Here is a 26422-nt window from a genome sequence, read left to right as displayed (position 1 = left end):
ATCCTTCAGGTTAGCAATCACCTAGAAGACAAAAAGGGCTCAGGAGTTCTCTGAAAATGTCTCTGTCTTATAATCACAGAAAGACAGGTTTAAATCCACAACCCTTAGTTCCATAAACTGCCCCAGAATATGAAAATGTTCTGGCTGTGACATCTGTCCTCCCATTGAGCACCTGGGGTCATGCAAACAATGCAGCCAGCCAGGCTTGTGTCTTCTTTCTCGCTCACCTTCTCCTCAGTTCTCCCAACACCTGTTATTCTTCTCCGTTTAGTTCTTCCCGCTTCCTATTCTCCCAGGCGCTCCTCCCAGCTCTCATCCATCTCCCTTTCCAAATTCCTTTCCTGCTCCAGAGGAACCAGAACTCGAGCACACTCTTCTGGAATGAGTCCTGCCCTGGGGAAGTCAAGAAGCCTGGCTCCTCATCCTAGTTATCCAATTACTCTCAGTGTTACTGAGAGCAAATCACTTTAACCTCTCCAGGGCTCATCTCTCTGTCTGTAAGGTGAGAATGTTGAGCTACATTTTCTCTGAGATCCTTTCTAGCTCCAAAAAGTCTATAATAATTCTAAATATTTTAACTGGTTACATGTAATGGAGCACACACAGAGAAAGGCCAAACGTTTTCTACTACTTCTCCAAGTGCCTTCTCAACTTATGATGACAGTTTTCTCCTTGGAAACTCTACAATCAACTCCAATTTGACTCTTTCCTAACCATGCCATCCAGATCGCTAACAAAAGCCACCAATCACCTTTTCCTGCCAAATCCACTAACTACTGCTTAACCTCCAACTACCTGACTCCAGGTAGCACTCTGCACAGCCAGTCACTGGCTCCTTATTGAAAATGCTCTTCTCTTGGTCTCAGAGACACTGCCCTCTTCCTGGTTTTCCTCTGACTTCTGTGATTGCTCCTTCTCTACTTTCAAACGTTGGCATAGCAGAGCCCAGTTCAATCCTCATCTCACTCTGTCCTCTCCCCTTGGTAATGTCATCCACTCTTATGGCTTAAAATGCTAGCTATCTCCCTGGGACTCCCAAACTTACATCTCCACCCCATCCTTCTTGTTAGCTCCAGTTTGTGTAGCCAAGTGCCTGCTTTAGAGTTCTACCTGGATATCTCACAGGGGCCTCAAACTCAAAAAGCTGAACTCCTATCATCCTCCACTACTCTTCCTACAGTACTCCCCATCTGACGAATGACACACAAATCTCCCAAATCACTCACAGCAGGAATCCAGAAGCAATCATGTCCATCCACCCATCTGTCCATCAGCAAGTCCTGGCAATTCAACCCATCTCTTTTGTCTCCACTCTGCTCCAATCTAACATCATCTCTCAGTTGAATCTTAGCAACAGTCTCCCCACCTTTACCTTCGCCCTCTTGGGAAACTCTCTCCATCCACCAGCCAGAGAGATCTTCTTTAAAATGCAAATTTTTGTCTTGCCACTTCCCTGCTTATAATGCTCTGCAATGGCTCCCCAGCGCACATTCAAAAAAATTCAAAATTTTTAGCATAGCAAAAAAGGCCACAAATTATCTGGGTTCTATCTACTTGGGGCCACCCTCTCCCGGTTCACGTGGTCCAGCAACATAGGCCTTATTTCTGCTTCTCAGACAGGCCTGCCTCTTTCTCAGCGCTGGGAGTCTTCCCTCATTCCTGACCTAGCTAATCCTCCTCACCCTCTAGGTCTCAGCTCACTGTCACTCTGTGAGAGATGCATTCCTTAGTCTCCCACGTAAACTCACCCATGTACATGATACACTCTCCAAATTGTCATAGCTACCAACCTGTGTCCTTAAATAATGACTCGTTTATTTGACTGCACATGAATTGTGGTCCTAATTGGAATATGTTATCACTTGCAATGGTACATGTGAGCCTGGAAAAGCAACATATCAGAGCTTACCGCTGCAACTGTTCCTACCATTTTGATAAGCTTAAAGAAAAAAAAATAATAATAAAGGCACTGTCCATCAGTTAAAGTTAATAAGGAGAGTCACCATCGATATTAATCAACTAATTTGTTGATCACCAGGTATCAGTACCAGCAGTCTGAAAGCGTTCTGCAGTCGCAGCAAGCACTGCTGAGAAGGTGTTGAGCGTAAAGATAAATCACATGCAAGGAATATATCCAGGGAAGATAATATCTTACATTGATAGGGTTCATCCTGGGGATTTCAAATCAGTTGACTTACATCCCTGGCAAAACTAGGAGAGAAGGAAGCACCAATGCTGCTTCTTTCCATGAAAATCTGAGACTCAGAAATTAAGTAATTTGCCATTGGCTTACTGCTAGTACCAAAGTATTTTTCTGGTGTTTTCCAAGACTCCTTAGAGCATCTCTAGTAGGTAGATAAGAAGATAGGTTATTAACTGCCCTTTGCCTGAAGGAAATGTAACCACACAAGCATAATTGGCCTCATGTCACCCAGAAAGGCAGGGCAGAGCCAAGAACAGAAATAGGTCCTGAGATGCCTGGTTCTCTACGACATTCTCAACACACAGCATGGACTGAAGAAAAGTACCTCAACCAGCAGATACTGACTGAGTTTGCCAAATACATGTATCCATGGTTTTTTGATTATGAGTTTTCATTCTACATCCAAGACACTGTCTTTATTTTTCAGCAGGGGTAGAATTGTTTGTTGAAAATTTAATAATCAGGGGGAGGGTATAGCTCAAGTGGTAGGGCACATGCTCAGTACGTGTGAGGTCCTGGGTTCAATCCCCAGTACCTCCTCTAAAAGTAAATAAACAAATTACCTCCCCCTACAAAAAAAATAAATCAAACAACATTTTTTTAAATAAAATTTAATAATCAACTGGAAGATGAAGTGATGATTTAGCCTATCTATGAATGTGTGATTCTAGCCCTCTAAAGTTGATATGTTGCCCAATATTACTAAAATTCAAACACCCATTTTGATTTCCAAAAGTTCCCACCATGAGGAGTCAGATAAATCATATCCTAAGAGGTTTATGCAGCATCTGTTCTCCTTTCAAAGCCAGCGGGGTATAAGGAAAGGTGAACACATTGAGTATAGCATTCAGGGTGGCTGCTTTCTAATTCTAACTCCGTGGAAAGGTAGAAACAATTAATCAGATTTAAAAGCTTTTGCAGCTATTCAGAGAAGGGAGTTATTTAAGTCTCCTCTACTGCTGATTCAATGGATGTCACTCACCACCCCTCCACCTTCACCTTCATCCCACCTGGCAATCAGCAGCTTCAGGGGCACAATATTTGGAACCTCCTGTGAACTCCCATCATGGAAGGCTCTCACCTCAGTCCCCTAAACGCGATCAGTCAGAAAAGTAAAATAAAACAAAAAAAATCCCACAAGCATGCTCACCACAGCACCAAGAGAGCCTCAACTGAGCTTTATTTCCCCAATGATTCTGAGTCTTGTAATGTTAAAAATGGAGAAATACTTAGCTCAGGTTGAAATACTTAGTATTATTTCTATACTATTGCATAATCTCATTAAATTGGCACCCAAATTATATAACAGCCACTGGGGAACATATTCTAGTCTATGCTGCAGAGGGGGAAGAAAAAAATGTATATATATAATATATTTATATACTATATAGATAGATAGATACAGATATTTATATAATAGAGCCTTGAATTCTCCTCATTGGTGGAAATGTATCATATAGTTAAATCTGTTTTCCAGAATAAGCAACTTTGCAGGCTTTATTAGACCATAAGCACGCATTTGTAATTTACCCTGTATGCAATTATACTTAGTATGCCTCTTCTTGTAAAAGGAGGCAATTTCACAGGTAGGGGAAATATGTATCAGAGCCATTTAACTGTGAAAATCAGACCTAACATCCAGACCTTAAAGGGAATCAGAATAAGTCCAAAGAGAAATAGACAGCTGGCCTTGGAAAACCTTTCTGGCTTTGCCTTTTCCAATACAAAAAGCAGTAGGTAAGTGTGGTTAGGAAGGCAAGGGATAGACGTTGGTAGAAATGAATTAAGCAAATAGCAAACATTTAGGTCAGTTGCAATTTTTAGAGTGATAATCATCATTGAAAATTATTGGTGCGGCTATATCAATCAGAAAGCAAAAGAACAGAAAGTGGTATGGTACAGAGCATTCCTATTCCTAATGTCACATACAGCAGCAACACTTTCTTACTGTAACATGCAATGCTGTACACTGGAACACTGGACATGAAGCGCTGTGACATTGTAACAGGTAACATGTAATTATCCAAACGGTTCAATGGTGAATGGCATGATCTATTATTCTCATTTTACAGAACAAGAAATCCAAAATCCAAACAGTGAATTTCATCCTTCACTTATGCCATGCTGCAGCAATACAGCGCGTTTTAAACTTTTCTTCCCAAACTGATGCCCAGCCGCTCAGCTTTAACAACACATGAACAAAACAAGGGATAGAGACTCCCCCAAATAAATAGGAAACAATATGTCTCAAAAATACGAGCAGACACGAAGCCTTGAAAAAAGAAACTCAACCATAGACAAAACTGCTCCAAGTGTATTAGTTTAGAATTTCTGGATCCTTGTCAAACACAACAAGTACCAAGTTCAATCTGTGAAGTTTACTGCCATAAAAGAATGTAGACACCCAGGACAGAAAGTGGCTTCAGAGGGCGTTGGCCCAGACTCTTCCATCAGGAAATTCTCTACAGTTGGAAAACTTGGGGGCAGGATGTCTGATTCTAGTTTCAAAAGCCCACAGAATTATCACGGAGCTCAAGAAATCCATGCACAAATATTTAACTTCACTGACACAGCACGAGGCGCCAGGCAGCCAGGTGCTGCCTGCTGCAGGGCCTCTGGAGGGATTTCAGCGGAGGCCCCGAGGAGGAAGAGGCCGGACACAGCGAGAGGTCGGCGTGGGCTCCGCCGCTCTGGGAAACCCAAGCTGCCGTTCAAGCACCAGCCCGTAAACACCTCACCGCGTTTCCTTCAAGCGCTCCAGTGTGTGGAATCATTGTTTCTTTTAAGAAGGCTTTTCCCTCGGCAATATTTGCCCAAGTATTTCCTCTGTACACAGTGTTTCTGAGCAATTAGAGTGAACAGGAGAGAGGAGGTCAGCAAAACGCAACCGGACACTTGTGTCCAGCGCTCAGAATAGCGCGGCCCGGACTCGGCCCCTGCCTCCCCACCCGATAGGCTTTCATTCACTCCTTCTCGGCAGTTACGTTTTGACCATTGTCATCGTTAACAAATGTCCAGCAGGCCCCATTTTTTTCCTTAGAATACCACCTCCTCCCACACACATAAATACATCATCATAATATCCTCTAGTGAAAAACAGGTTTGAGTCTTGATGACTTCAAGTCTGTAAAATGCTCAGATCCTGACCTCCAGACAGACAAAAGCCACCATTTCACCATTTCATCTCTCTTTTCAAAATACAGAGCAGAAGAAGGAAAAAGAATAAGGTGGAGATGTTTTAGGGGCTTCTTCTTATCAATACAAACGATATAAAGACATCAATGATCTTTGTAAAATGAAGCAGGAGTAACAGCAAGAAGAGGACCCCTAGAGACTATCACCTCATTCGACTGAGTTCTAAGGGAACCAAATTGCTAACTAAAAACTTAAACAAAGATTTTAGAGGATTATATAAAGTAATTTTATGTACGCTTTAGTTTATTTATACATTCATTTATTCACTCTTTCCTTTAACAAACATTTAGTGAATGTCTACTTTGTTCCAGACCCTGTCTTTACTTTTTCACCTTTATTTCCCTAAAAATAATCTTCCCATAAATTCCATGCATTTTCAACAATCCTCTCTCTCTCTCAGTGTCCATCCGTAGACATGGAAATCTGTAGACTTATTCTTCCATCTGGACAGATGGGAGCACACTTCCTTTTGGACTTGGTTTTGAACGAAAGAGGAAAACCCCATGAAATATCATAATGGCTTTTAGTAAGAACACTGAGCAAACTTCTGAAATGGAGACCCATTTCAGCCAATATTGTCTTGCTGTACTTTGTGCTTCCTGAGTTGCTGGTTAGGTTTGATGTTAAGAAAAGGCCCCTCCTCACAAAGTCAGAGTTGCCAAGGCTGGCTGGGGAGTTACCTAGTCTTGCAGAGCCAAGGCCTTATCTCAAAGGATAAGGTGGAGTTTGCTCTTTTTCCCCTATTGCAAAATATGAGAATATTAAGTAATCTGCTTACGTCATACAGACCCCAAATCTTAGCTGACTTTTTAAAGGATAAAATATCCATAAGATTTCCTTCTGTTTGGAAAGAGCTACCTAGGATTCTTTCTTGCCATCTCAACCTCGGCTCACCCAACAAAATTTGCCTGTTTCCTCTAAGTGTGTCTGAAGTGAAAACTTAGTTCCTCACAGTCAGCATTTCAGGATCACTCTGGTAACATTCATTTGTCATCTACAGACCAATTCTGTGAAAATGCCTGGGCTGGGCCTGGAGCCTTTTGGTACAGAAACAAATGTGATATCTGAAATGACGTGAAAAATTTTAAATGTTTACCCACAGTCACCATTCCATACTAAAAATGTTAGCTTTAAAAAGCACGGTATGGGGGGAGGGTATAGTTCAAGTGGTAGAGCCCATACTTAGCATGCACAAGGTCCTGGGTTCAATCCAAGGTATCTCCTCTAAAAATAAACAAACAAATAAACCAAATTACGCACACCCCCCCAAAAAAAAACACACAGTATAAAGTAGCCAAAGAAAGAAGAGATGTTAAAAGCCTCTATTTTAAAGGTCAAAACTGACACTTGGTTTTCTTTCTCAAGAGTATCTCCTTAAGATTCACAGGCATAGAAAACAAACATGGTTACTGGGGGACAAAGTTGGAAGGGATGGATAAATTGAGAGGCTGGTATTAGTAGATACAAACTACTATGTACAGAACAGATAAACAACAAGGTCCTGCTATACAGCACAGCGAACTATATTCAGTGGCTTGCAGCAACCCATAATGAAAAAGAATATATATATATATATGAATGTATGTATGTATATAATTGAAACACTATGCTGTACACCAGAAACTAATACATTGTAAATCAACTATACTTCAATTAAAAACTGGGGAGACAAAAAGAAAAAAAGTATTTCTTTAAGCCAGTAACACAAGTGCACAAGACAAATTATGTGAAAACAAGCTTTAGGTCTTTAAATATATCCCACATGGATAAATTCATTATTTAAACAGAAGGTGACTCCTCTTCTGACTCACTCTCCTCTTAGTGAGTTTTGCAGCTGATGGTTTTCTACTGAGTCTTTAGAATGTGGATTCAATGTCATGCCACCCACTGCGAGTAAAGCTGAACCAGGTGAACTGAAGGTGGGGTTGGCAATCTCAGCCTCTCTCCTCTCCTCAGAACCACAGCCTCAGGAAGAGCTGTGAGGGAGCATCTGGCCCTGGCCTCCAGGCTGAGCCGATCCAATCACTCCGTATTGAGTGACCTTAAGAAGAACTTTTAAAGTATAAACATTTCAGAGTAACTAGAGTCATTGGAGGTCACCCTAATAATCATTTAATGGGAGTGCATCTTGTTTGTGCAAATTATTTTAAAAAACAAAGTTTTATCTTAAGTTTACTTTTGCCAAGGGTGCTGCAATATACTTTGACCATGTTTATCCAAGAAGCAACAGAAATAACTACTTGGATAAAAGGAAATATGTCTGATAAAAGAAATGTTAGGTGTTCCAGCTCCTTGCCCTTTGAATTTGATCCTTAAAATCGGAGCACCAATGCCTGCCACAAATGTACCAGAAACTCAGCTATTTTGGAACAGAAATAACAGCCTGCTCTCCCTCAAAGACACTCTTTTCTATGCAATTGAAAACATGAGACAGACTCATGTCCTTGAGGAAAACATTCCCACTCGAAATCCTGCTTAGAGTTCTTGACAGTCAAGTCATCTGTTTCTTCATTCTCAACCACTGGGACCATGGATAGATAAAGCCGTCACACCCATCTCTATTTCAACTTCCTTACACTTTCACCTGGAGTAACTGTAAAATGTAAGTGCTCCCACCCCTACCGGGGGAAGCGAGGTGAGGATATGGGAGAGTCGGAGGGGAGGGCCCTGACTACAGTTTCATGACTTGCACTACAAGGAGGCCATACTGTTGGATCACCTCCACAAAACAACGAGACCACGAGCAACCATCCTCCACCAGCAGCCATGTCTTGTAAGACATGTGATTAATCCAAGCTCCAATCGACATGAAACATAATCGTTCAAACACAGTCTTAACCAGAAGAGAAAACACACAAAATCCACGCGGCAAGCTGAATCCTCACAAAGCCAAACAATTTTACAGATGTTTCCGCCACTTTTTGTCTTTTGTTTCTCCATAAAGAAACCTGACTCCAGGGTTCTGTGCTGTTCATTACCCTGTTGTCTTAATTTTGTACTTGAAAATCAAGGGGAAAACTTCAGGAAATACACTTCTTAGTCAAAGCCTTAAGAAATCCATGTATAATATTCTATTTTAATAGACTGCTGTCAATCCTACAGACCTTACAAACTCAAGAACGATTTATATCTCCTGTGAAGTTAGCTAGAAGGCTATTCACAAGGAACACACACACACATACAAACTCACACACAGAGTACATCTCATCCCCAAGCTTTCTCACTGATTTTTCTACCTTAACTGTCCTGAAATTATAGGGTATTTGCTCAATCCTACATTAATTCTTATCTTCATATGCTATAACTTTAAGATTCTTATCTCCTTTTTGACACTGGGACAGTGACAGAGTCACCACAATGGAGGTTTAACATCATGGGTTACAAGACTCTTAAGACAAAAGTTTTATTATTTTGCTTTCACTAACTTGGCATTTCCCCACAGTCATGTTGTAAAAGTGCAAGGAACCCATAAAACAATATGAAAGAAAATATTGCGGTTTCCTTTTTCCTAAGAAATGCAGGCATCAAATTCTTATTAGTCAGTCTCAAGAGCACACACGCAGGAAAGAGGGAGGAGGGAGGTGCAGGGAGAGACCAGCCCTCCAACACGACACGGTCTGAAGAAACTTACTAAGGAAACCTTTCAGCCACACTATCCCAACAATTCCAGGTGCCAGAGGAGCACCCCTTGCCTGGGACCTGGCTGAAGCGGCACCCTAGAACACACAGGACCCAGCCTCTTTTACCTGAGCCCACCCACTCCCCAGTCCCAGTCTCTAGTAGACATTAAATACTTACTGGATGGTACCAATCTGACTAGAGTGTCCAAAACACATACGAACTCTTCCTTGGGTGATTTTACAGGGCAGAATTTATGACATGGTTCCCCAGCAAGGTTCACTGAACTCTTAAGTACTGTCTAGAACCTTGATTACTTTTCAAACTGTCATTATGAAAATTAGTGACACCTGGTGTATCTGTGATGCCTTCACATACTTACTTTAATAAATATTAATTAAGCCCTACCTTCTCACTATCAATTAATCACTGCTAAGTCAAGAGAAGAGAGAAGGAAAGGCACGCTGAAAGCACCCAGCACCAGCTGAAATTTAACTCTTACCTGGTTTGTAGCTGGCACTGGGGAACATGAGCAAAAGAGGTCCTGGAGGTTTTTTAAGGAAGAAATGCTTGCCCATCTTTTCCTAACTGAGACGCAGCCATAATTACCACTCTTTATATCCTCAGCTTAGACCCATGTTTCCTGCAGCAATGGTATCATTCTCCCTCCGTAACATCTGTTTCTCTACCCCGCAGGCAATAAGGAAAAATTTTAGAAGATACTGCCAAATACATTTATATAAATCTAGCAGCTTCCTTGAATTAGTCATTGGAAGGTGGTTAATATTATCAGGCAAAATTATTTAGTTTTGATGGAGAGGCACAACTGACATAGGCATCTGCTTTAAAGTAAGACCCCTGTTTTTTGGATGTTGTTATTAGCCAGGCAGGACCACCCTGATTCAGACACTGATGGGCCAGTATACTTCTCAAGAATTACTTTCTGTGTTGAAGCAAAATGTGGAGATTAAGGAAGCTCCACAGAAAACCGTGGGTTTCTAACTTCAAAAATACAAGCTACGTGCCATGCATGCGCGCTATTACAAAGACATAGGTATGTACGTATACACTTCCCCAGACCCGTCAGGCTCACCTTCTACTTCTTCTTCATCACACACATGCTTAAGGAAGGAAGCACCTCTGTCCAGGACAGCTTCATCCTCCATCCTATAGTAATAAAAAAGAAAAAAAGAATGCTCAGACTTCTCCTGGAGTGAGCCACCAGATGCTGCCCAGCTTCTGGGCAGGTGAACCTGTAAGCCGCTGTTCATGTCAACGGGGCAGAGTCCCTCCGCCTTGGGTGTCTGCTGCTCCTTCGCTCCTTCAGCTCCTCTCAGCTGGTGCTGGAGAATATGCCGGTCCCACATAGCTTCGGTCCTAACCTTGAGAGGGCACCCACGGGGACAGGTGAGAGAAAATCATCTCAGTCCTCCAGGCTGGATGCCGGGGGTTCTCTCCTTTGGGATTTGCACCCAAAAAAAAAAAAAAAAAAAAAAGATGAAAGGAGAAAAAAATACCAAGAGAGGAAGTTTGGTGTGCCTGGAGTACTCGTGATGATCGTTTGTGGAAATCCAGCTTCGGTGCTCAGCTCTTTAAACACCCACTGCATAAAAATGTATACCCTCACACACACACACACACACACACACACGCACACACGCACACCCACCCACACACAGAGAGCGGCGGGGAGTTAGGCTAGTGCACAGTGGGAGCCTAGCTTCCAGCCAGCCTCTTAATACCAGCACAGCCCAGTATTCTCTGTTGAGTGGCAAGCTTTGAGTCACATGTTGGCCTTACGGAAATCTGACATCTGAGGATTATCCAGCAACCCGGCGTCGGCAACGGTCACATATATATGCCACTCATTCATTCATTTTCCACATTCTTATCACATGTCTCTCTCTGTGTATAGCTGTCCTGTTAACTCTTCCCCAAGGGGCACAAAGTTCCTCATTTTGTAGCCACATTATGCTGTCCTCCTGTCTCCTTACATAATAGGATCGCCTCTGCAATTTCATATGCTAAATAAGACCTCAGAATCCATCCAAGTAATGACAGCGTTTTCACAGCCTCCCGATGCCAAACGTGTTTCTACTTTATAGAATGAGTTAAGGTTTATTTCCATATTCTGTGACTCCTTTTCATTGCACTAACTTTGACATACAGAATTCCATGAACTCTATTTATAGTGAAAGCAGAAAGAAATCCCAAATTGCTCAAATGCTGCTTGTGTCCTACGGATCTAGAAACAAAGAACTTTCTCTGGGGACAGCTGCTCTATGTCATACCGTACATGAGCTCTGCCAGAGAACCAAATGTTCACTCTGTATTCTGTTCATCCAATTATATGCTCAGGCATTGAATCCCGTAGGTCTGCTTTCCATATTGTCTCTATAACGTATTCTTGTGCTTCCCATATTTGTTATAATCTACGTGGAGAAGCACTGAATTCACATTTCCCTCCTTTCTATTTTAGGAGTATTTCCATCTCACAAAGCAACCATCTGAGCTTAAAAAGTCAGAAACTTGGTGTCAGGGAGACCCAGGTTTAAAAAACCTAGCCCCTAACACTTAGTATTTGTATCACCTGGAGCAAAGTATCCAACATTGTTGAGCCTCAGTTTTTCCATCTATAAAATTGGGGGTCAGAATATCAGCCTGGCAGGATTGCTTTGCAATTCAAATTAGGTGACAGATGTGAGAGCACTCAGTTTTGTGCCTCGCACCTGTTACGTGTTTAATAAAGGTATATTTCCGTCCATCCTTCTCTTTCTTTTCCCTTGACTTTACCAGTGGACAATGCCATGAAGAAACTTATTACTTCTGGAAACTTACAGAATATCTTATTTCAGGGGTATGGGCCTTATACACGAAAGTGCATCCTGATGTATGTCTTTTTCCTTCTCTACACTCTAACTAAAACTATAAAACTAAATGCGAACAGGATATGGCTCAGCTGTCAGGATCATAGCAAAAAGCAAATGCCTTGAAGACTTGAGAAGTCAAGTCAGTTATCAGCCTCTCTGAGCTTCTGGTTCCCGTGAAGATTAAATGATCCAGCATATTTGCTGATCCAGCAAACATTTATGTAGTGTCTGCTACATCCCTGGCCCTCTTCAGAGGGAGGGGAATACATCTGTGAATAAGGCAGACAAAACTGCCCAGAAACAAATCATAAATAGATGAACAAGGTGATCCTAGAGAGCACGGAGCGCTCTGCCGAAGAGGATAATAAGGCAGGGGCTACTTAGCATGAGATGGTTCGGAGGCGGCTTCTGACGAGTTGACATTTGAGCAGAGGCAAAAATGATGGCAAGGAACCAGACATCTGAAGATCTGGGGGCAGGACATTCCAAATAAGGAGAACAGCAAGTGCAAAGGCCCTAAGGTGGGAAGAAGGTTAGCACGTTCCGGGAACAGAGCGAGGTCAGTGAGGCTGGACAGAGAGACGGACGGTCAATGGGAGGTGACGATACTGGAAGCCATCAGGTCCCTGCAGGACACAGCGGAAGTGCTATGGCAGCCCCGGAAGGGTTTTAAGACGGAAAGTGACTTGAGCTGTTTCGCCTTTTAAAGGATCACTCTGGCTGCTATGTGAGAAATGCATAGTCAGGAGACAAAAGAAACTAGGAAACTATCTCAGACAAAAGAAACTATTTCAACCAACTGTGGAGAAACAGGTGTAGGGGGAGGAATCAAGAGTTCTTTTCTGGCCACTTTATGGTTGAAATACTTACTATACATGAAAGAGAAACTGTCAGGCACACCACTATATGTCTAAGTCTAGAGCTCAGGAGCCCAGGGCTGGAGATAAGAATTGGGGAAATCGATGAATAAGGCTGGTATCTGAAGCTATTACCAGATGAAATCATCCAGGAAGAAAACAGAGAAATAGAGGCGTTGACCTAAGACCAAGTGCCGGGCATGCCGACACTGACACGCAGAGCAGAGGAACAAAAGCAGTCCATGAGGTGAGAGGAAAACCAGGGAAGAGTGATGTCAGGGAAGCTAGGAAAGGAAGAGCGTGCGGCTACCAAGAGGCTGAGAAAGATGGAAACAGAGAAGAACTTGGGTTTGGCGACATGGAGGTTGTTGGTGATGACAATCAAAGCACCTGAAACAAACCTCCACCCATTCACTCATTCAGTAAATACTTGCTGGGTATCTACTGGGTGCCAGGCACCCTGCTGGCACTGGAGATCCAGTGCTGAGCAAGACAGACAAAGGCTCTGGTGTAATCACATCTGCTTTCTCTGTCCAAGGGGCAAGAACCCCTCAGTATTACAGCCCTTGTGGACCTAGATGAGTATGACAGCTTAACATGGAAATTCCTTCAAAGACCTTGGAAACACAGCAAAGCCTGGAGCCTGGACTACTGCATGGACACTCAGAAAACTGTCTTCCCTTCGGGAAACAAAGAGTAGTTTAGCCCACATTTTTTCTCAGAACAAATGCTTTCCAGTCCTATCGACCTACAGAATCCAACACCAATTCCTGCAAAACATCATTTCTGCACCCCACCATGAATCAAGCTGGTCCCAAAGTGGTCTACTGACTTTCCACATATTCCCTAAATAAAATGTGTAGCCTCTGCACCTAAGCCCTTCCCCAAATCGCATGCAACAAACAATCAAAGCAGAAGTAAAGGAAGAAGGCAGGAACAACTGAACAACCGTACAAATATTACAGCCCAGAGCCCGCTTCCTAGATGGAGAAAGCCACCCAGCATAACTAAAGCACCGTCTGTGTCAGAGTGCGAATAACGCTGGGGGCATTCCTTGGCTCTTTGGTACATATTTCACATTCCCTCCAAGACTATACATAGCAAGTAATGAGAAACCTAGTTCTTTCTGATGGACAATGCAGAGCTTCTGTCAGCAGCCTCTTCCCCTGTAGAAAGTGAAAAAGAAAATGCAAACTGAAGATACAAAGCCTGCACGCCCAGCGCAGCCCTGGCCGGAGAGCAGGTCCGGCCTGGCACATCTGGGCTCCTGCGCCAGGCACAGGGGCTTCACGGCGCTTTTTCCTCTTGACGCCACAAGCGTCAGTTATTTGGGTTTGTGTCCCCTTCCCCCAGACCTTCTCAGCGGCTGCTTGCTATTATTAGTAAGACAGAGATATCTTTTAAAATGACCGTCTGACCCCACCAGTTTTCCCCTTTATCAGTAGGAAGGAATGAACTCATCGAGTCCTTAATCAGGTCCCCAAATCCATTCTAAAAAGTTCCTTTCACACGAGCTGCACTCGCAGAAAACAAAGAAGGGAAGACGCAGGCTTCTAAGCGGCTCCCTAGGCTGTGCACAGCGCCAGCGGGAGGCAAAGTTCAGAATAGACTTGGAAGCTTCTCACCAGCATCACGGGGATAAGGGTCATACCAGTCAGTGTAAAACCCACACGGGGCCCATGCTGCCTTCCCTCAGCAGGGCTTCTGACAGGAGAAGTTAGACCCCTTCCTCGGAAGCCCCAACCAACCTGGGACTTCTCTTATCTTCCGTTATTCTAGGACACGAAAGTGATTTCACTGTAACACATGTCAAATCTGCTGCCAAATGGACCGGCTCTCACCGGCCGGTCCTAATCACCACACAGGCTTGTAAGGGTGACTTAAGCCCGGCACGAGAAACATTTGTGCAAAACTGTCAGCCATTGGGCCTCGGGCACCCATCGACATTCCACCCCTCTGAGTTCCCACCCCCCAGAGCCCTCGCCAACTGCCAACGTGCTCACCAGCTAGTCCACACAGCGCCAGCAGCTGCCACCCAGCCAGTCAGCAAGTGGCAGGCCGCCAGCACACAAGTTTCAGAATGCAAGCCTGCCCATCACAGGGCTGCTAAAGGTTGAAGGTCTTTGGTGTGCTAGCCTTTAGATTCGCCTCACTTGCCCTCCCCACTCCCTTCTCCCATCCCTCCCCTCTCCTGCCTCCCACAGTAGCATTACACTCGTCTCTATAGCAACAGCATCTGGTTTCAGGGTTATAACTAATGCAGAGCAGTTCTCCTCCTAACCTAAGGCTTTTGCCAAAGGATGCACTAGCAGCAAAAAGGCTGCTGCCTAAGGTGGAGCCACATGTTCCCTTGTCACCCCAGGACCACGACTGTGTTCTGAGCTGCACGATCACGGCAGCAGCCGCTCTCAAACCCCTCCCCAACTTTGGCACCCTGGTCTGTGCATAGAGGATCCACTCAGGGCTTACAGCCCCACTTCCAGGGCCAACCCTCTCTCCACACCCTGCTCTCCACCTAAAGAGGCTGTGTGTAGATTGAATGAGTAGTGGGGCTTTCTGACTACTTCCAAAAAGGCACCAGGTAATGGCACCCCGGGGAGCAGAATAGCTCCAGCTGTTAGCAAGTCCATACCTGAGTCTGACACCGCTGGTTCTTTCCGTGCACACAGCTTAAAGTTTGCTCGTTAACCTCAAATTCAAACTCACCTCCTTTATCCTAACTAGCTTGATCTGTTTACAACAGCCAGTGAACCCCATATTCTCTCACGTTACAGCAGCTTTCCTGTGCACAGCAAATGTTTAAACAGTCCTTTACACACATGCCCTCACAAACCGAAGTCATGCGCGCAGGGGAGTGGACAAATACCAGGAAGCGAAAGGTTGGATCATTACTATTAGCTGTTGCTGCCATGAAAATTATATTTACACTGTGCATAAGGGCTTTTACTTGAGGACTGAAAGGTGTTAATCTCAGGTCTCTGAGCTCAAATGCAGGCTGTCCCTGCTACTCAGCTGGTCATAGATCAGATGGGAGGTAAAAATCAGTATTCTCCTGGCGCTTTTCCAGGAGCCACACAGAATTCAACAATTAGTACTGATATCTAAAATTGTACACTCACACACACATCTCCAAATTCTGTTTCCTATTCAAATCATTTCTAAGAAGTCAGGAACCATTTTCATTACAAATCACTAGCAAATGTAATGTTTTCTTTCAAACTTTTTAAACCACACAGTGTTTTATTGGTGCCTTTGTTGTTTTGGAAAGTCTGTGGTCCACATTTTCAACAGACACATCAAGCAAGAACAGTATCCGTTCTCCAAACCACAGGCGACAGGGGAGAGTGGTCACAGAGGCTGCAAAGAGCACTGCCATCTTTTGGCAACATGTGTTCACTACAGGGAAGCGGAGGGCAAGGGCGGAGGGCAAGCCGCAACTGTTCCTTTCCTCACTGCACTGTCCCCATGCGGAGAGAGCCTTTCAGTCCCACAGGGAGGAAAAGAGAAGGACGCAGTTGTCAGCTTAACCGTGGAGACTGCTGGAGCTCCAGATCTCCATGCTGGGGAAAAGAAACATCAGTGTGGCAAACGCGATAAGCCTGACTCACGGCAGAGGGGAGTCCCAGAGATCAGGCGGCAACACAGCAAAGCAAACGCCCTGCGCAGAGCTCAGGCACGCCCCAGTCAGCCTGGCGATTCACACAGGCCCTGGGCCAGGGAGACGTGGGGGCCAGCCCCGTGCCACATCACACCGCAGACTGCATAAAAGGTGAAAATGGAATCCGGAGCAGGGTCAGGCCAAACATAATTCTGGTCTGGATTTACAAACTGCATTAAAAGTTCATTTGTGCTCTTGGGCATTTATCCCAGAGAAATGAAAACTTCTGTTCGCACAAAATCCTGTACAGGAATGTTCACAGCAGCTTTCTCTGTAATGGCCAAAGACTAGAATTCGCCCAGATGGCTTTCAACAGGTGAATGGTTAAACCAGCTGGTACACCCATACCATGCAGTATTGCTTAGCAATAAAAAGGAACAAACTATTGACAAACAAAACAAACTAAATGAATCTCCAAGGGATTATGCTATTTAAAAAGGCTGATCCCAAGAGGCTACATACCATATGGTTCCATTTATATGACATTTTTGAAATGACAAAATTTTAGATGTGATGGACAGACTAGTAGTGGCCAGAGTGTAGAGAAGGCAGAGGCGTGGTGGGTGGAGGTTGCAGTGGGGTGTTCATGGTTATAAAAGGGCAACATGAGGGACCCTTGTGGAGCTGGCCCTGTTCAGCATCTTCCCTGTGGTGATGGGTATATGAATCCACACAGGTGATATAATTGTATAGAACTTAAAACACACACACAGAGAAATGAGTACAAATAAAACTGGAGAAATCTGATTAAGTTCAGTGGATCATATCAGTGCCAAAATCCTAGTTGCAATATTGTACTAAAGTTTTGCAAAATGTTAACAGTGGGGAATAGCAGCAGTGTACATGTGATCTCTCTGTGTTATTTCTCAAATACACATGTGAGTCTACAATTACTTCAATAAAGATTTCCATTTTAAAAAGGCTGGTTTTCCAATCTGCTTTTTAATATTTCCCTTGAAAACTTCATAGCTCACGATGGCCAGTCACAGAAGCTGGTCCGTCTCTGCACATGCAGAATCAGGTAACACTGAGTGAGTGCAAATCCCGGGTGTGCCTTTTAGGAACTGTGTGACCTTGGGAAAGTCAGTTAACCTCTCATTCAGTGTCCTTTAAAATGACCCTAAAACACTTCATAAATGAGTTAGGACATTAAGTAAGTTCCCAGAGTAAATAAGTTCGATTCATTACTAAATCTAAGGTCCCAACGGTCCAGAGAGTATAGTAGTTATTAACAGTCCCACAAGCCCGAAGGCCGTAACTCTGTCCCCAGGAGCAAATGCATGGGAGCGTCAACTGGGGAGACTGGTGATAAGTGCCCAGCAAGGCCGAGGACCAACCTCCTCTCTCCCACCTTCCCCATGCTGAGGAAGAGCGTGCAGGCTCAGGGGAGGTGACCGATGGAGGCGAAACCTCTGCAGAGGGTGTTAAGTGCTGAAAAGGGAACGGCTTGCCTGACGCCTCAGACATCCCCCCAACTCAGCCTCACATCCACTCTTTAATTTTTTCAATGGGCCAATCCACGGGCTTTCACGACCATCACATGCTGCTGTTTGCGACCAGAGTTCCACTGAAGAACGGAACAGTCTCATTCCTACCTCAGGAATGCAGCACTGTGTCCATGGGAAGTTTTCTCAGAGTTTAGACTGTTAGGTTCAGGAAAAGGAGTCTTCCTTCTCAACTCTTAACTGTCAACTGCCCTTTTTTAAGGGCCCTGGTGTGAAAATCAGAAAGGTCCTAAGAGAGGGTTCAGGGGAGAACGGAAAGGCTGGGGCGGCTGCGTGAGAGCCAGGAGGGCAGCCGTGGGCATGTCCAGCCTGTCCCCTACCCCCTCCTCCCCACTGTCAGGTCTTCAGCCAAGAGCCAGCTAAACCAGCAGCCGAGTAAAGAAAGCAGAGCAAGCAAGAGGGTATAGCTCAGGGGCAGCGCCTGCTTAGCATGCATGAGGTCCTGGGTTCAATCCCCAATGCCACCATTAAAATAATAATAATAAAATAATAAATAAATAAAATAGACTAATTACTTCCCCTTCAAAAAAAAGCAAAGGGAAGAAGACAAGACAACCCACCAGGCAAAAGGGAAGAAAAGGACTCCTATAGCTGTAAACCCATCCTGCAACACGTGCCCTAGCACATCCAGGCTTAGAAGTGAGTGTATGATGGCCGGATGGCCGCCCCCACTGATGGTTTCTAAATGGTTTCTCTGCCCCTGAACTCATTCCTCACTTATCCACCCATTTATAAAACACAATTTGGCATCATTCTCCTTTTAAAAATCATTCAGTATACTGAAGATGAAGTGCAAACTGCTCAACATGGAACTTAAGGCTTATTATGAGCTTTCCACACGTAGCTGCTGCCATTCCCGCCATTCCAGTCCCTGCACAGGCTTCCATGCTTCCATGTACATGCTGTTTCCTCTAAACATTGTGTCATCCTAATTAACCCATTCCAGACCCAACTCTCTAGAAAGCGCTCCACATTCTCAGACACACCCTTTCCCAAGAAGAGCGTGCTTCTTCCTGTTCTCCACTGGCTCCTCTAACATGCCTGCTTCTCATGCAGCCTGTTCAATGCTGCACCATCACAATCATTAACCTCATGCAACTGGATTGGACACGTCATGGCAGCCGTCTCCACCACATTAGGACCTCTTTGAGAGGGGTATCATCTTTCTAAAGTCTTTCTACTTCCAAGGTCAAGTACAATCGTTACACATAATAAGTGCTCATGAAATGGTAATGAATGAATGCACCAATCAATCAATCAACCAGTGAGGAGCAGGTACAGTGAGGGTACATATATGGTTGGTACTAAGCGCATCTCTGAGTTTAAAGACCCTGAATGTAGTGTTCAAACAACATGAACCCCACACACAAGCTAATTTCGAATTACTTGTCTAGTATCCAACTGAAGAAACAGTGATTTGCTCCAAAGCTAGAGTGGGGAAATGGTATGTTGTATTTATTCCCTGAAAGATGTTATGTCTGTGGATGAATTAAGGGATTTTTTTTTAAAGAATAATCTTAACTATTTAATTTTCTCTTTATTGCCTAACTTTAGAACTTAACCCATCACATAGACTGTAACTGTACTGTATTATACAGAATTAAATTCAAATGAGGGGGAGCTCAGTGGTAGAGTGCCTGCTTAACGTGCACAAGGTCCTCGGTTCAATCCCCAGTACCTCCATTAAAAAATAATAATAGTAATTTTAAAATAAATAAATAAATAAATAAATAAACCTAATTACCTCCCCCAAAACAAAAACCACCAAAATAAGCAAAAAAAAAAAAAAAAAAAAAACCCAAAAAACTAAGTTAAAAAAATTTGATTCCTTTTACACAAAAAAAAAATTCAAGTAAGAATTTCCCTTTGTCTGCTTTTAAAAAAAAGGTAAAGTGGTACCTAGCTCTGCCACATAGTAGGTTCTAAGAAAACATTTGTTCAATGACTATGTAGATGAATGGACTTAAAAATAAAGTACAGGCTAAACTGCTTTAAAAATCCAGAAAAAGCAGGAGAAACTATAAGAAAGCTCAATTTTGTCCTCAGGCCTGCAGCTGGACAAATAAAACTCTGTAATGTGTTTAGGCAAACCAATAAAGAAGCTGGATAGCAACTACCTACAAACGGAAATTAGGATTTGAAATGTCAATATAAACTTTGAGCTCTGGAAATTACAGCCTAACTTTAAATTGATACATAGTCAATGTTAATTATCTGAGTAATTAGCACAGGGATAGCACAGATATCCAGAGTTAATTTATACTTTTCATTGGAGTCTGTGATTTTTCATACATTCACTGTGGCTTTTACGGTGACCTCAGGTCAGATCCAGGCTGGCAGGTGGATGGGGACTCCAGAGCAGGAGTTTGTTCCAGGACACAGTGCCAGGAGTCAGCTGGATGGCATCTGAGCAGGTACTGCTCCTTGACCTTCCCACCTCTGACACCCAGAGCTGACACTGGAGGAAGGTGCCTTCCCTTTCCACCTCTACCCAAAGTGGCAGCCACACCGTTCACATCTTTCATCCTGAACCACCACACCTGCCGGTGAGGATGAGGCTCTCGGCATTTTATTGAGTTCTTGCTACATGCTGGGTGCTGTGCTAAGAGTCGTGCACGCGTTATTTCATTTGGAATGCTGTCAGCTTTTGTCCAGCCAGCTCAACGACAGGACAGAGCTGAAGGTTCTAGCTAAACGATTTCCATACTTATAACAATGTAGGGACTGAGATTAGGGACTCTCATCAACAATTAATTCTTTTTAAGTCTCATTTTTAAAACATGTACTACACTGTGCCAGGTATTACGCTAAGCACTTGACAGTGCTTGTTTGATTCAATCTTCATGGCAACCCTATAAGGTAAAAACTTTTAATGTACCCATTTAGAGTTGTAATTTGAAGTTAATAATTTACCCCAAATCACACAATAAGCATGACAAGAAGACCAGGCAGGAAGTTTAACTTAACTACTCTCCCATACCTCTTCATAATTAACTAATCCCTGCCCATCAGGCATTACCTTCAAGAATTTTCTTTCCTATTACGTAACTTCAATATGCCTTCTTATAACTTCAAATTGTAACACTCACACTCATCATTTTCTCTTTCTTGGTGCTTCTACTGGCCAAAAGTTGAAGCATCCCTAACAGGCTTCCCAAATAAATGCTTTTATTTTTACTTAGCAAACACTTAGGTTAAGCTGACTATGTGCCAGTCACTGAGGTAACTGCATCTACAAATATTATGAGTACATTTAATTCTCACACAACAATCTACTGAGGTATGTACCATCTTTATCATCATCTCTGAGGCACAGAGAGATTAAGTAACTTGCCCAAAGTGACACAGCTAATAACTGTCGAAGTCAGGATTCAAACCCAGGTGGGTCTAGCTCCACAAGTCTGTGCTCTTAACCACTACATGTCATACCGCCTCTCTTCAGCTGATTTGATTAATCTGTTCCAAACTCTTTAGGAACCCAGGATCACAAATACCAAATAGGCCTTTGGTGAAAGAGGAGACTCACCAGAACACCTAGAGTTTACAGACCTTTGACATTCATGAAACACCTCTTCCCCAACCCCACTTTGCAAATGCCCAAATTCACCAATATTACTGCAATATATAAATTCAGATATGATGTGTGGTCAAGTGTAACTATATGAGTTTCTGGATCCCTGAGGAAAAGGTTACCAGGATGACCTGCAGTGCAGGGCCATCCGCCAGGCTCAGTCTAGGTTCACCACTGGCGCAGGAGACCATCTCAAGTTTTCCTTTACAAAGTGCAAATGACTACATGGTATGACTCTTCAGGGATGCCAGCAAACAGCCAAAATCACAACTGTCAGATTCACACGTGCCAGGGATGCACTGTACCAAAAGCCCAAAGAATATATCACTCACCATATGGGTTACACTACTAAGACGAAACACTACTTCATCTCATCAATTTTATAAGCACAGTTCACTGTTACATGAACAACGAAGACATTTCTCTAGTCTATGCCCCCTTACTGATGTCTCTTTCCACAATATTGTTTAAAGTTTACCCTTTCTTTTGCTCAAGGAATCTCTCAGTGCATACTTGTGATCAAATTTTCCAAAGTTTACCTCATCTACTCATTCATTTAACCGGTTTATTGAGTGTCTACTCTGAATAGGCCTTATTCTAGACACGAAGGATAAATCCATATTGGGGAAATAGACAAAACAAAATTTAAAAGTAAATTGTATAATACGTTAGGTGATACTGCTATGGAAAAACGTAAGCAAGGAAGAGATTTAGGGAGTGCTGGTGGACAAAGCAGGGCGGGGGTCAGTTTTAAACAGGCAGTTTAGGAAAGCCTCACTGAGTGACACTCTGAGTGAAGACCTGAAGGAGGTGAGGAAGTGATTATTAGAGAAAACAGCAAGGGCAAAGGCCCTGAGGCAGGAGAGTCTGGTTGGCCATCTCAGAACATCAGAGGCCAGCATCTAGAGCAGAGTGAATAGGGACGGTAGGAAATACGGTGAGAGAGGTCAAGGTAAAGGACAGGCAGGCTGCATGGCCTAGGAGGCTACGCACAGGGCTTCAACATTTACTCTGAGCAACTAGAAACCACTGGGAGGTTCTGAGCAACAGTAACATTTCCTCAAGCTTACAGTCTTCTTCACTTTTTAAATCTTTGTCATTATATAAACAACTCTATTAAGGATCTTCCTGGAACCTACTTCTACTCAGAAGGTCTTCCTGGGACCACAGCACAGAAGTTCCAGGCAGGGTCTGCTGGGGCAGCATCCTACGGCAGCCAAGCCAGAGCCTGGCCCAGTCCTCTGTCTGCAGACCAAAGAATGGACTGACCCATCTTAGAAGACTTTATCCCCAGCGTTCAGCACCTGCACACTGACCTCAGCCTCATAAAGGTGCTAAGCAACGTGTCAGCTCTCTGAACTAAGGCCAATCAGCATTAACTTATCCACCTAATCTGTGTTAACTTCTGCCAAACTAAGCCTCCAAGTTTATGACTTATGTAGTTGCCACCTAGGTCCTCACCTAACTGTGCCCCAGGGATGGCAACGCTTAGTGCCAGAAGATGCCAAAGCAGATGACTAATACGTAGACATCAGGAGAACAGCATGAAATTGATTTGTTGGTGGCTATTTAACAGCCATGATTCAAATCTATGCTCTGAATATTTTTTAAAATGTTGCTTTTAAGTGTAAACTTTCTGGATTAACTTTGCGAGAACAGGAAGGACACAGAAAGACTGCAAATTCCTCCGTTACCTCTATTTATGGTATTTTAGGAGGAAATGTCCTCAGCCCCATCCCTTGCCTAAGAGTGGAAGAAATGCTTGTTTGGCTCTAGTGGCTTCTTAGCAAGGAGCAGGTCACTCCACATAAGTAAGGTCCTCCCCAACTTAAAAACACCCTCTTTAATTCTGATAGATAAAAAGAAACTTCATTGTGCTGCATACAAGAAATTGACACAAAATTGTAAGCTGACTATACTGCAATTTTTAAAAAGTATAAAATACAATAGACAAAAATAAATAAATAAATAAATAAAAATAACAGCATCTTATCAGAACATTAGAAACCATAGCCATGATTCTCAAATTTCAATGATCTATGTTTGGTATTGTTTCGGCCACTGCATTCTTCAATTAGTAAATTAATGCTATAATTTCCAGAATTAAGTCTCAAGTCTTTTTCAATAGATCTTAAATTCTTTTCACACTCAATGATGAGTAAATGGCTCTTTTCAAATGAAAAAAGAAAAAAGAAACCTACAAGATATAACTATCAAATGCAGTATGCAGGTTGAGATCCTGATATAGGCAAAATTTTAAAAAAATTTTTGAGACAATTAAGGAAGCTTAAATATTAACTGGGTATTCGCTGATACTAAGGAATGATTGTTAATGCTATCAGGTATGACAATGACATAGGGGTTACACTTTTTAATGTCTATATTCCTTAGAAATATTTAATTAATTTGTGAAATGATATGATGTAGCATTTACTTTAAAATATTCCAGTAAAAAAATAAAAGGGGGTGGGCGGTAAAAAGTGTGACACAAGACTGGCGATATATTGTGAATGTCAGAGCTGGGTAATGGGTAGATGGAAGTTCATTGTACTAGTCTCTCCTCTTCTGTTGATATTGGAACTCTTTCAAACCAAAAAGCTTTAAAATTCATTTTTTTCGAACTACCCTATATAAACCTCCCTCCTTCTACACTCAATGCATTCCAGAAAACATGTTAATATAAAAATTAGAACAAATATATTTACATGTTATAAAGACAGTTCTGTTCCCAAAGGTTAAAAAGCTCTAATGCTCACACTCAAGTCCTTCATTTCAGACATAATAAATTTAAATGCATACGAAGTATTCCAACATGTTTTTTCTTTTCCTTCGCACCTTAATCCACAGGCTCTCATCCAAAGAGTACTGGATTGACTTTGGCATGCCTAAGACTTTCCAGCTTAGTCAAAACAAAGTGAAGTTTATGGTACCTATGTTTCTTAGTATTAGCATCAGCATTTAAAAATTTTCCCCTCATCTGTGTAAAGGTGCATGGTAAAATGCAACAGAGCATTCAAATATCTGCAGCAACAAACACTGAGGTGCAAATAAACCTGGTGATGCTGACAAAACAGAACCGCAGGCTCTGTGAGATGCCTCTGTGAATTCACCACAAGTCTCTGAAGGAACACAAGCCCCATTTGAAAGATCAGTTACGGGGTTTCTTATTTATCAAAGCATAGTTTATATGAAAGCCGAAACTACAAAAGTCAGGTCTTGCCTGACATACAAATGTTTGATGTATAAGACAGTGAGCTTTCTTTGGGACCCTGGAAGAGCAAAAAGTAGCCCCCAAACCACCACAATCCCTTATACTGTTAGACACTGGTGAGGTACAAGGCAAGAGTGGACGAAGGATGCTCTGGAGACACCACATTCTCTTCTTGCCAAACACAGGACACATATATTTCCCAAAGAAGCAATATTGTATTTGTTGGTTACATTCCAAAGCCAACTCACAAAAATCTATTTACTGCAAATGTGGCCAAAGTATAGTAATAATAATAAAAGCTAATACAATAAGTGCTTTGTATGAATTATTTAAAACTTATTACCAGTCCATGAAATAAGTGCTATTAATATCCTCATTTTATGGACAATGAAATTGAGACTTAAAGACGTAAGCAGTTAAGGGCATATAGTGATGTAATCTATATACGTTATCAGCTAATAGAATTGAAATAACTAATAACAGTATAGCACTAAAAGCATTGTTTTGCTAGAGAATGAATGAAATAGGCTTCTGTGGGCTCGAATAGAATCTTAAGCATCATTCTAATACTGTTTTCTCTGAGGAAATACATTTTGAGATTCAAATAACCATATATAATGACTACATTCCAAAAATGAGTTGGAAGCAGCATGTATTTGGTTAGAAAGGTCATCAAACAAATAACCAAAATTAGAGGATAAATAGCAGTGTTATCTCTAATAGATAATCACAAATAAAACTAACCACAATCAGTTGAGACAAACCTACTCCAAGAAAAAATTACATACACACATTGTCTAAGGCAAGTTACTACATTTTCTTTTCTCCTTATCTCAAAAATCAATTATCTGGATAAACACATAACAGCCAAAGACCAAAGTAAAACATCAGTCAGTTCTTAAAAGATCTGTTCTGCGTCATAACATTCCCTCTCTAGAGATTTGGGACTTGCTTGTGAACTGTTACCAACTTGAATCAATTTCACTAGTTAAAAAGAAAGAATTACTTCTTTACTGAAGTATAAGAAGACAATTCCCTTTGTGAAGAAGAGTCTCAGAAGAAGTTAAGATTACCTTCTCTCCAATGTCCATTCGTTTTAACTTTCACAGTCCTCCCAGCTTACTAGTTGGAGCCAAGCTGAAAAGGAAGAGCCTGAAACAGTGCAAAGTCAGACTGTCACCACCCCATTCCAGCCTTGACAGAGTCCTCCAAGTCTGTTCTGTAAGTCTCCCTGCCTGTGCTAACAGTTCTATAAAACCAAGAGTCAACACCAGGAAAGACTGGCTAAGGACAAATGATGGCACTTACACCAAAAGGAAGCGATGACCAGCTGAGCATTGCCTGTTGCTGCTACATTCACAGAATCATTCCGTTTACGATGGGCTTTGAAAGGCAAGCATAGAATAAGCACCTACAGATAAAAAACAACCTGCAAACCTATATAGATGCAATTTTGTTATTAGCCAAATCATTTATTGCTTCATTACACTACTGACTTGCACTGTTTTGTCACTGGCCCAAGCATTTGTAGAAAAATCTTATTCACTCTTAGTAAGGATTAAGTCTACTTAAGGAAAGAAACTTTGATGTCTGGACAAAATCTGGAGTAGTATTCTGTGTCCAATTTTGATCCTCTAAAAAAAAAATCAGTAAGGAATTTTTATATGATTAAAAATTAAAATTAAAATTATATATTCTATAATATATATTTATACATAAGTATTTATTTATTTA

At 42.4% G+C, this 26422-nt stretch overlaps 1 protein-coding gene across 5 annotated transcripts in view; it reads right to left on the bottom strand.

Annotated features, from left to right (window-relative positions):
* Positions 1-26422, bottom strand: part of SLC4A4 (solute carrier family 4 member 4) — a 314923-nt gene that overhangs the window by 261264 nt on the left and 27237 nt on the right. For 3 of the 5 annotated variants that reach the window (XM_045506140.2, XM_045506141.2, XM_045506142.2), the window contains exons 1-2: positions 10534-10640; positions 10110-10183 (exon numbers count right to left, since the gene is read on the bottom strand). In XM_045506140.2, coding sequence (XP_045362096.1) covers positions 10110-10183; positions 10534-10625 — 166 coding nt within the window. In that variant the 5' untranslated portion in view covers positions 10626-10640. Of the gene's footprint in view, positions 1-10109; positions 10184-10533; positions 10641-26422 lie in introns of those variants that run through there. The other 2 variants (XM_074344725.1, XM_074344736.1) reach the window with 1 other exon arrangement.

The sequence above is a fragment of the Camelus bactrianus genome, chromosome 2 (assembly GCF_048773025.1).
Source record: "Camelus bactrianus isolate YW-2024 breed Bactrian camel chromosome 2, ASM4877302v1, whole genome shotgun sequence".
NCBI classification, from domain to species: Eukaryota; Metazoa; Chordata; class Mammalia; order Artiodactyla; family Camelidae; genus Camelus; species Camelus bactrianus.
This window is presented reverse-complemented; position numbering and strand designations above follow the sequence as displayed.